Source organism: Gadus macrocephalus, chromosome 5 (assembly GCF_031168955.1).
Source record: "Gadus macrocephalus chromosome 5, ASM3116895v1".
Classification (NCBI taxonomy): domain Eukaryota; kingdom Metazoa; phylum Chordata; class Actinopteri; order Gadiformes; family Gadidae; genus Gadus; species Gadus macrocephalus.
This window is the reverse complement of record NC_082386.1, coordinates 15,136,100-15,147,788: the sequence shown is the minus strand read 5'-3', so window position 1 is coordinate 15,147,788 and position 11,689 is coordinate 15,136,100. Positions and strand designations below refer to the sequence as shown.

The following is an 11,689-nucleotide window of genomic DNA, read 5'->3' as shown; positions in this document are numbered from 1 at the left end:
ATTGTATAGCATCTTATCCTATCTATCTTGTTGTATACAGGGAATGAGTAAATCTAGCAATTGTAAGTGCTCTGCACTTCTGTCACTGAATATTTTTACTATACCGACAGCGATATATTGTTTCTCTATCTTCTTTAAGTATAAGTCGCTTTGGAATAAAGCATCTGCTAAATGCCCTAAATGTAAATTTACAGGCTACCCATTACATGTTCCTTTATATTACATCAACAAAGATATGTAAGCCGCTTTGCACATAAGAAACCTTGTCGAAATGACTCAATGTGTCTCGTCTAGCAAAGCGGACCTTCTGCAGGTATGGAGTCAGGTATGGAGTCAGCCGGCATCCACGAAACCGCCTCCAACAGCCCCATGGAGTGTGACACCGACCTCCGCTCCTGAACGCCACCAGCGTCCTGTCGGGGGGGCACCGCCGTGCACCCGGGCGTCGCTGACCACATGCCATGACGACCACGGGAGATCACCGCCCTGGCGCAGCACCGCGGAGATCAAGGTGGCTTATTGATCCGTTTTTCATGTAATAGTTTGTTGTGTAGACGCTTTTTATTCGGTCAGTTCCCTTACCACTCTAATCAAAGGTAGATGAGCACAGTACAAATGCAGGACCGAAATAAGAATGAAAGGTTTAGACGTATATGCAAATAACCCCCGCAAAATTTAAACAGTGAATATCTAAACACAGTATGCTTATGTAATGGTACCTGTCGTTGTACGGAAATCCCAAAAAATAAAGAATACTATTATAAACATTGAAATGAAAAATAAAAATCACATACACGCAAACCAGACGGTGTTCATTGACGTGTAGGATCCACATTAAACAATGGTGTCTTGGCCTCTTGTCTCCCTCGGATCATCGCTCCCCCAGAGAGGAAGTACTCTGTGTGGATCGGAGGCTCCATCCTGGCATTTCTCTCCACCTTCCAGATGTGGATCAGCAAGCAGGAGTACGATGAGGCTGGGCCCGCCATCTTCCACAGTAAGTGCTTCTAAAACCTTTTTTTTCGAGTGGTTCAGTTGTTGTCCTCAACTACCAGTATTCGTTTAAACTATGATAAAGTTTATATGTGGATGTGTATCGATTTTTAAATAAACAAGACTACTGATTTCCATTGAACTCTTTTTTTGCAAAGAAAGCCTTCCTTTCGCCGTACAGGTGCCTACCATCAAGAAGTCTCCTGCTACAGTAAGAATTACATTAAGTGGTAATATTTAGAGATTCTACCTATCTATCTCCATCCAACTATCTTTAATAATCAATTTATCCATCAATCGATTCATCAATCAATTTATGACTTACCAATTGCTGTATCTATCGATATGTCTATCTATCTTTCTAGCTATCTCTCTATCTATCTGTCTGTCTGTCTGTCTGTCTGTCTGTCTGTCTGTCTGTCTGTCTGTCTGTCTGTCTGTCTGTCTGTCTGTCTGTCTGTCTGTCTGTCTGTCTGTCTGTCTGTCTGTCTGTCTGTCTGTCTGTCTGTCTGTCTGTCTATCTATCTAGCCTTGTATCTGTCTATTTATCTGTTTGCTATATTTTATTTTTCCTGATGAGGTCAGCCCTCTGCCCTTCAATCATGTGATAGCTGAGTAAAGGTTATAAACGATTTTAATAAGAAGAGATTAACACTGTGAGCGCAGGAGAGCTAAGCCACTTTATTGGAAGTTAACCTTGCATACTTTGATTGAGTGAAAACACAGAACAGTAATCATGGATTACCTAGAAAGATATCCCCAAACATAACAATTTTTATATATGAATTAAATTTTTATTAATATTTGTTAAATATACTACCAGGGAGAAACCTCATGTAACTTGAACCCATGTATTGCAAAAACTCGAAAAACACCATCTCAGTTTATTTTTGTATTTTAATGAATTAGCCATGCATCCAGCATCTGAGGGCAACAGGGCGGGGTGATGGATGCTGCTCGTATTTCACTTCCGCGCGGCCAGACATGCGCGTGCAGGCAAACTGCAAGGCAATTCGATTGGGACATTCATTCAGTAGGGAAAACCGTAGCCATAGACACATACCCCGTTAGTCACCGTAGTCTATACCCCGTTAGAAAAATAAAGCCGGAACATCGAGGTATCGCCAACGCAGCTCACCCGTTTGGATATACACATAGCTTACGAACAGGACGAGTTTGGTTTAGAGCTCTAGCCTCTTGTCATTGTGCAGCGCGTAAAAACCAACGCCCTGTGCCTTCGCCGCTGCCGCCGCGCAAAGACGCGGTCAATCATGTGATAACTGCTCTCCATACGTCCTCTACGTCCGGAGTTTGCGCCAAAATAGTAAATACTCCCAAATAGTTCAACATGCGGTTCAAGAAGCGCCGTCAGGATAGCCAGGATTACTCATGGTGAACTATTTTGGCTGTCTGGGCTGCGCGTGACGCAAGGGGGGTGGGGGGGATGTCGGGTTGATAGTGGGGGGGGGGGGGGGGGGGGACTACTTAAAGGCGGATTAACGCGCTGGCAACACATTCCGTACAACCTCCCTCCAGCCTCCGCCCAGACGCAGCGCGCTACCCATCAACCTGATCTGAAGATCGAAAATAGGAGGAGGGCTTATAGCCATCAGCCCCACCCTCCCCCCAAAACCCTCCCATCCAAACCCTCCCATCCAGCCCCCTCCCCCAGCCCCCAGCCCCCACCCCCCTCTCACACACACACACACACACACACACACACACACACACACACACACACACACACACACACACACACACACACACACACACACACACACACACACACACGCATACACGCATACATTCTCATGACAAGAAGAAAAAAGTGTGGGGCAACCTCGCGCGAGCGCTCGACAGCCACGGCAGAGCGCTCAAAACAGTCTGCGCCCACAACGCGCCACGAGAGCACACAGAGAGGAAGAGGACGGCAGCGCAGCATCAGCATCAGCATCTCTTCTTCGCCGCTGCGTTTTCTCGAACCAACCGGACATTATTAAGGGACACTTTAACAGAGACGCACGCGGAGAGAGGGAGCAGGGGAGAGAGCAAGACAGAGACCGGAGAACACAGAGCGGGGGGAATAATAAAAGCCCATTTTTGGTGGGATTTGAGTGCCGTTGTGCCCTCGCCTTCTCCGGATGATCAGAAATGGGGGAATGGACTATACTAGAGAGGCTCCTGGAGGCTGCTGTCCAGCAGCACTCGACTATGATAGGAAGGTAAGATTCACGTCCAGACAGACGAGAGAGACGTGACGAAGGGAAGACATGCAGCAGCCTCCAGGATCCTCTTTAGCATGGTCCCCAGTCCCCCGTTTCTGTGTTGTGGATTTTTTTTCTTGTTTCACAGGATTTTTCCTTCCTCATCGAACCAGCGTAATTCTTGGTGCCAGCTTACTCTCCAGGACGTGGGATGGTGCTGCCAAACTATGATCACCTTAAACTTAACTAAGATCATGTGTCACTCATTTACTCATTATTTCACCCATTCATTGTTATCCGTGGTATTGAGTAGGTATCAAACACTTATTGGGGGGGGGGGGGGGGGTTGCCGGGCGGGAGAGGTTGGTGTGTGGCGAAGAGCTGGTGTAATTAACCAATTTACCGTGGCCGCATTGTTAAAGATGCGTGGATCCAGGGCGCATTCATTCACGGTATCCCATAGGATAGTAGCCTAACGGGAAACACGTTAGGCTACACACACGCACACACACACACACACACGCACACGCACACGCACACGCACACGCACACACACACACACACACACACACACACACACACACACACACACACACACACACACACACACACATATATTTGAAAACGCACGCTGTCATTTCTAAAGGATAAACACACACAGGCACACAAACATGCACAAACACACATGCGCGCGTGCGCACGCGCATACACACACACACACACACACACACACACACACACACACACACACACACACACACACACACACACACACACAAACACACAAAGAACGAACCGTACAGAGAGCGCCCAGGATTCAGCACTGGACAGCTCCTTAAACCAACGCGCGAGCGAATTGGGTTGTAAAGGAGCGCAACAGCATGAAAAAAGAAGAACACACTCACACACTCGTATACAAAGAAAAATCGCACCACACATAGACATATACATTATTAACCCCTCCATATCCCCTCATTCTCTTTTACATTGTTTGTTTGCTTGCTTTTTAGGATCCTACTCACTGTGGTGGTCATCTTCCGGATCTTAATCGTAGCGATAGTCGGAGAGACTGTCTATGATGACGAGCAAACCATGTTTGTGTGTAACACCTTACAACCGGGCTGCAACCAGGCATGTTACGACAAGGCATTTCCCATTTCACACATCCGATACTGGGTGTTTCAAATTATCATGGTGTGCACGCCGAGCCTGTGCTTCATCACCTACTCGGTGCACCAGTCGGCCAAGCAGAAGGAGCGGCGCTTCTCAACGGTGTACCTGACGCTGGACAAGGACCAAGACTCCATGAAGAGGGAAGAGAGCAAAAAGATCACCAAGAACACCATCGTGAACGGAGTACTGCAGAACACGGAGAACACCACCAAAGAGGCCGAGCCGGACTGCTTGGAGGTCAAGGAGATCCAGAACTCGGCCATGAGAACTAAGTCGAAATTAAGGCGCCAGGAGGGAATCTCGAGGTTCTACATCATCCAAGTGGTGTTCAGAAACGCGTTGGAGATCGGTTTTCTGGTGGGGCAATATTTCTTGTACGGATTCAACGTGCCGTCCGTGTACGAGTGCGATCGATACCCGTGCATCAAAGACGTCGAGTGCTACGTCTCCAGGCCCACGGAGAAGACCGTGTTCCTGGTGTTCATGTTCGCCGTCAGCGGGTTTTGTGTGATTCTGAATCTGGCGGAACTCAATCATCTGGGCTGGCGAAAGATCAAGACGGCCGTGCGGGGCGTGCAGGCGCGACGAAAGTCCATCTATGAGATCCGAAACAAAGACTTGCCGAGAATGAGTGTGCCCAATTTCGGGCGTACTCAGTCCAGTGACTCCGCTTATGTGTAACGCACGAGAAAAAAAAAAACAGTGATAGATGAGAGAGATGTGCAGTAAACAAAAATGAAAAAAACAAAAATGTTAATAATGAATGAAAGACCATTATGGACATGATGGGACAGCTCCGCACGCCTAGATATGTGTTATGATGACATACGAGTGGGCGATTTAGTTCTGGTTCTGTTTTTTTGTTTTTGTTTGTTTGTTTATGTCTGATGATGACTTCACGGCGAGGGGGTGAATTTACAAGCTTGTCGACGTATATTTATGATTGCACTGATGCAACTTTTTGGTCACGTTTCTACTCTTTAACGCTCTGAAGAATGGAGACACGTCTGACCCGTGTTCACACCTTTACTCTTGGTGGGCTCGTGTTCATGTTGTGCTTAAAGAGAGTCAATGCAAAATTGCACTAAGAGGTGAACACTTGAGAGCCCAAACCTAATCCGATATGTGTGATATTGATGGTGTTTTAGGTCAACCTTTTCTTTTCCCCCAACTGTGTTACGAGCAAAAAAAACAACAAACAACGTCCTAACCACTCCCTCTTTAAGTGACTCCATCCAACCCCACAGTGGCTATGGGGGTAAAAAACCCACCATTCGAGATTTATATAATATATATATACATACATATATATGCACAGATATATAAATGACTACGGATACAACCCTAGTTGAATACATCAGCGTCTTTCATGTATTCAGTGGCCTGTGTCGCACCACGTGACCTTAACATATGTAACCATTCCATCGCTCTCTAGCTGACTCTCTAGCGACACATTCTTGGTGGACTGCTGCATACGCAAAACGTCTGTGACTACCTTAATCATTTCTCTCTTTGACACACCAAAGCGCCCACTGCTTTTCATTTGTGAAAAAGTGTTTTTCTTCTTATTATTATTATTGCTTTTTTGTGTAATCAAGTGCCATACTTGTATATAAACATAATATATATGTAAACATATAAATATATAAATATATAATATTCATCATAAAGCTTAATTCCCTGCTTGGATTATGCTAAATGCCGCCCGATTTTGATTTGCTTTAAATGTATTTGTTGTGGTTAAAATGCAAAAAGGATATAGGCCTACAGTTTTCTCTATTTTGTTTTGCAAAATGACTGGAAAAAGAAATGAAGTGCTAGTTTTTTTTACATACAAGAACGAAAATGTCTCTCCACAATCAGTACTGATCAAAAACTCAAAAAATAGCACAAATTGACATTTTTAAACAAAGAATGGGCAATGAAAGCCGCTCTCTGGTGCTACAGTTTTTCATAAGAAAAAAAAGATGGTTTTAAATGTAACCAAAAACAGACCAGAAAAAAACAAAACATCGTTTTTCTGTCTACAATAAATGTGGGATTCATGTACACCAGAAACGTGTGGTGGAATACTTTCTTTCCTTTGCATGCAGTTATCGGCCCCATCCCCAGACATAGAGTGAGATATTTATTATTATTATATCCTTAAGTTAACCAGGTTTAGTCTCATTGAGATTCAAATCTCAATGAGAGAGAGAGAGAGAGAGAGAGAGAGAGAGAGAGAGAGAGAGAGAGAGAGAGAGAGAGAGAGAGAGAGAGAGAGAGAGAGAGAGAGAGAGAGAGAGAGAGAGAGAATTGAGGGAGGGGCTAGTTTGTAGCTTGGTGCAGTGAAGGCGTTATGAGGCCATACCCACTTTGTCATTTCTCCACCAGGACAAACCACAGCAACAGCAAGACCCGCCCTTAACAGGCTTCACTCAGAAGAGACCGCAACATATATAGAACACCATTACTTTACTATTGCTCTATTACAGTTAATGCACATGAACCGAGAATACTGATTTTCAATTATGTTTAAACACAATATAAGAAGGATGACCAGTATTAACCAGTGACTTTGGTCAGGGAGAAAGAAAAGAGGACCTTGTTTGTAAGTTTATTATGATTCCGATTATGGGTTATACTTATAGAGTTTGCGCTGCTCTGCGTCTTGGTTTATGTAAAGGACAGCACCTGCTTTGTGTGTGTAGGGGAGCTTCAGAGACATTCTCTCTTCCTGAGGGTCAGTGGGAGATGAAAAAAAAGAAACCCAGGCATGAAGAGAACAGTTAATGTGCTGAACAACACGCCGACACTTCTAAGAGAGAGCAGTAGAGAGAGGGCGGGCGAGAAGGAGACAGAGGGAGAGACAAGGAGAGGAAGAGTGATACAGAAAAAGGAGTGTGGCATTATGATCATAAAGAACAACAGGGAGAAGAAAGGGAGAAATAATGTTGGGTCTGATCGTTATGTGGCGGTCTGAGGAAGGATTACTGAACCAGGATGACTCTGCAATGAGAGAGGGGGAGAGAGAGAGGGATATATATATATATATATATATATATATATATATATATATATATATATATATAGAGAGAGAGAGAGAGAGAGAGAGAGAGAGAGAGAGAGAGAGAGAGAGAGAGAGAGAGAGAGAGAAGAAGAGTTCCACCGCATCATCATTCTCTAGCCCAGCATGGACCCAAGATGTTCCCCTAACAAACCTAAAAAAAATGGAAAGAAACGAGACAAAATAAAACAGTGTCGAATTGGGCCTGATGCAATGCGGTACCTTTTTCTTCCTCCGCACCCTCTCTTTGCCACTCTCCCTTCCTCTCTCCATTCAGCCTATTGCTCATGGTTGACGTTCTCTCTGTTGAACTTTCTAACCCTCATCTCCATCTCCTTTTCCTCACTTTTGGTCTCAAACTTTGCTTGACAAAATAAAAGTATGGATGACTAAAATGAGTTCCCTGTTGACTCTGACTCGGCACCCTTTCATTGCCCTAGGCGTTCTACGTTCCGGGTATATATTTTAGTGATTAGTTATGCATATATTAATACAAAATATATATATGCATAATAATATAATGATAATATTAATGAATATTATGACATATTTAAAGATTGAAAAAAAAAAAGCTTGAACAATTATCTTATAACTTGGTTGCTGCATACTTTACTTCATTAGATAGGCCAATAAAAGATGAGGATGATGATGATGATGATGATGATGATGATGATGATTGTTATTATTGTTAAGATGATGATTATTTGCCCGTGTTTACCATTGACCTGCATACATTTCATCCGTCTCTCCCTCTGTATGCAGTGCAGTAATTGTGCATGCATTAACATCATGCAAGTGTTTGAGGGCTGAGGTAAGGTAGCCAGTTCACAAGGGAAAAGTGCAAGAGCTCACTGCTGTGATATATAGAGTGCACATCGACTGGTCAGGGGTTTACTCAACTAAAATAAACTAGCCACACACACACACACACACACACACACACACACACACACACACACACACACACACACACACACACACACACACACACACACACACACACACACACACACACACACACACACACACATACATACACAAACACACATGCATACACAGAGCAAGAGATCACACAACACACAAACCAAAGGACCTATGCAGTAATCTGTTGCCCGAAAAAAAAACAGTTTAGCAAACGGCCTAACTGGAGCAGGGGGGCTATTTACAGAGTAAAAAGGTGAAAGACTGGATAAGAACACCTCCAATTTTCTATGATTGCAAGTACTCTGGGTTTTGAAAGAAGGGAATTGAAGAAGCTATCTCTTAAGCTGTCCTTTCAGGTAGGAGGCCTTTACAAGAGAAGACACGCATGCATTATAGCGTCGTCTTTGTGGGTGTAGGCAGGTATAAGTAAGTAGGTAGGTGGGCAATTACCTTTTGGACTGAGCTGCTTTATTTTTAATTAAAGGGAGATTAATTAATTCACCAGCAGTGATGTATATTTGACCTATTGTAGACACACAGAAGAATCGTTTAAATTCCTTTTATGAATCATCTGATGAGGTATCATTCATTATTTAACCAAATAATGGATCTCCATGCTGCATACAAAAGTAGCACAATTCAAGTTATTTTCTAAAGAATGTCATCAAACTCTACTTTTGCACTTTAGCTTGTACAAACCATTTTCTTCACTGCACATATTTAACTCTGGTTTATTGACATCGTCGTCATCTCACTTGTTATTGGTCCGTATTTATGCTGGAGACAGCTGAACGACAACAAGCCATCCCTGGAAAGCTGGATTTTGCATCCAGCGGTAGTAAACTGTTCAAATCCCATGGCTGCGGAAACGCACGTGAGCCGTGGCTGCTCGGAGGGATTAGATTTGACCAAAGCTTCCTCCCCAAACCCCCCTCCCCCAGCCCTCCCCACCTCCCCCCTCGGTTAACGCCTCCCCCCCTCCCCCTCCATGCATCCTGATAACACAAAATATCACAAAACATTTTCTTTAACTTTCCCCTATTTTTGAATACCAGCAAACTATGTGCCAGATCATACCCACCTTTGGGTCATGCTTAGGTTAGGGGCTTAAGCTAACCCTATTAAATCATTTGTAAAGGAATACTTTAGTTTATATAAGCACAATTACCTTAATTAACATGAACCACCGTTAGAAAACATAAACATAATTTATAAATGATTACTAATCCAAATTGTCTTTTGTTCCAACTCTGCTTTATTCACAAATGACCATTCACATAATTGCATTTCACTTTTGTCACAGATTCATATTCAATTTGTGATTAATCACTGTGTATCTGAAAGCATGTATAGAAGGCACCCACCATAACAAACCTAATGACCCAGAACCATTATGTTTAGGTTTTTATTTTCTTAACAGTACTCAAACAGTTATAACCCAAAAAGTACATCCCACTATCCCCCCAGCACCCCCCCCCCCCCCCATACAGTAAGCATATCCTCCCAATTCCTGCTCCCTTGCAGATCAGAGAGAGAAGACTTAGCAGCGCAGGACTGCTATAATTCTGCCTTTTGTGCAGATTACAGCATGAAAGGCTAAAAGAGCTAACAGCAGGAAAAAATGAAAAAGTTAAATGCGGCGAATGCAGTTCTTTTTTAAACCGCCTAGCCGCGAGCAATGAAATTAGCCCGGGTCTGCAGCACAGCGTGGCATGGCTTGGAAAGATATGGCAAAAGTTGAAACAAACACACACTCGCTGGTTTGGCATGTGGGGGAGGATGCAGCCATGGCTTAGTGTCTAACTAATGGCCCTATAGGGTGAGAACTTTTCCCTCTGTTCTAGCTGCATAGCAGGCTGAATCTCTCCAGACTCAACCATTTCTGTCCCTGTTGTTTTTCCTATTGTCCCGCTGCTGTTGTTTTGTTTAGTCCCGTAAAATCTTTATCGAAGCCATTTGATATTTGTTTGAGATCAACTAACCAGAACTTTCCTTCGCAGTAATTACAACTAAAGAGCGTCTGCTCATAAAGTAGGACTACTCTGTGCTAACGCTGTACTGTGTTGCTAGTGGATGTGAAACGGGCCCTAGTAACAGGGATTTGATTGGTTGGATCGGTGTGTGGGATGATGAGGTAGCCAGGTGGAAATAAGAGCTGAACAACTAGGTGACGGTCCTGAGGGCGGATTCATTTTTGATCCATTTTTTCATTTTTTTTAGGTGACCTCGGATTATGAACGTCAGCGGATTATGTGCAGATTTGTCAAACCAAAGTTAAAAGTGGGACAACCAGCACCTGTGTGAGAATGAATTACAATCAACCAAAATTGCAATCCCTAACGTCATCCAGCCAGTTAAGACACATAAGCCGATGGTTTGATTAAAGAAGATACAATTAAGATACAAGTCAAGCAAGGGTGCAGATGAATTGCGTAGTTCTTCTTCAATTCATTTGGTCCACAAACCCCAATTTTATGCGAAACCGGTATAGGTAACATAGTACAGCGATGCTAACATTCACCCTAATATACGGCAGGACACCAAGTTTTCCCCGAAAAATTGCTTTCCTAGAATGCAATACAGACACAGCTAAGTAGCCTTGTTAGTCTCTTATTCAGGTCATGTTTAATTAAAAAAAAAAATAGCCTCCAAGTTGAGGTTAAGCGCGGACCACCCGGTACTGCTGTACAGGCGCTTACTTCACATCCACCGTTCCCCTCTATTTCATTCCCTAATGGCCTCTTCTGCTGCTGCCACACTGGTACCACTGCCAAGTCCATCCAGTCCAATAAATGTTTAGGTTCCGCACCGTCAAACAGCCAATAAAAATCAATGACCAACAAGGCTTTATCAGACACAGAGGTGTTGGCCCGCCTAGCTGGTGGGACTCGTGGTCTGAATGTGTGAATCAATTGGGAGGAGATACATTGCACATGATGGATTGCACATTTTGCATTGATTGCCAAAAGTCGATTTGTTAAATGACTGTAACCACAATGCACTTATATATTTGTTTTTTGAAGGGGGGGGGGGGGGGGGGGATAGAGAGAGAGAGAGAGAGAGAGAGAGAGAGAGAGAGAGAGAGAGAGAGAGAGAGAGAGAGAGAGAGAGAGAGAGAGAGAGAGAGAGAGAGAGAGAGAGAGAGAGAGAGATAATGGTAGAGAGTGATAGAGAGAATGAATGAATGGTAGAGAGATAGAGAGAGAAAGAGGTAGGGGTGTAGCTCCACTAGTCTCCTGGCTGGCTCCAGCATGGGCCTGCCTGTCATCCAATCTGTTCCTGTTCTGTGGTTTCGAGTCCTGCCCTTCCTGTCCTTTACCTTTCACTTATTTACTCCCTGCAGCCCTCC

The 11,689-nt window shown here is 43.9% G+C and overlaps 1 protein-coding gene across 2 annotated transcripts; it reads left to right on the top strand.

Moving 5' to 3' along the window:
• Window positions 1–2,707: 2,707 nt before the first annotated feature.
• LOC132458164 (gap junction delta-2 protein) lies at window positions 2,708–5,139 on the top strand. 2 transcript variants are annotated; one of them, XM_060052704.1, is made up of 3 exons: window positions 2,708–3,215; window positions 3,346–3,411; window positions 4,208–5,139. In XM_060052704.1, exons 1-3 carry the CDS (start codon window positions 3,145–3,147, stop codon window positions 5,049–5,051), a joined length of 981 nt encoding a protein of 326 aa, XP_059908687.1. In that variant the 5' UTR covers window positions 2,708–3,144; the 3' UTR covers window positions 5,052–5,139. The 2 variants fall into 2 exon arrangements, with proteins under 2 accessions (XP_059908687.1, XP_059908689.1); XM_060052706.1 differs by lacking the exon at window positions 3,346–3,411 and having other exon boundaries at window positions 2,751–3,215.
• The last annotated feature ends 6,550 nt before the right edge of the window (window positions 5,140–11,689 follow it).

Coding starts and splice junctions, on each gene's coding strand:
- LOC132458164 (XM_060052704.1), top strand. CDS start 3,145: ATGGGGGAATGGACTATACTAGAGAGGCTCCTGGAGGCTGCTGTCCAG. Junction 3,216..3,345: donor CACTCGACTATGATAGGAAG/GTAAGATTCACG, acceptor CTTGTTTCACAG/GATTTTTCCTTCCTCATCGA. Junction 3,412..4,207: donor ACTCTCCAGGACGTGGGATG/GTGCTGCCAAAC, acceptor CTTGCTTTTTAG/GATCCTACTCACTGTGGTGG.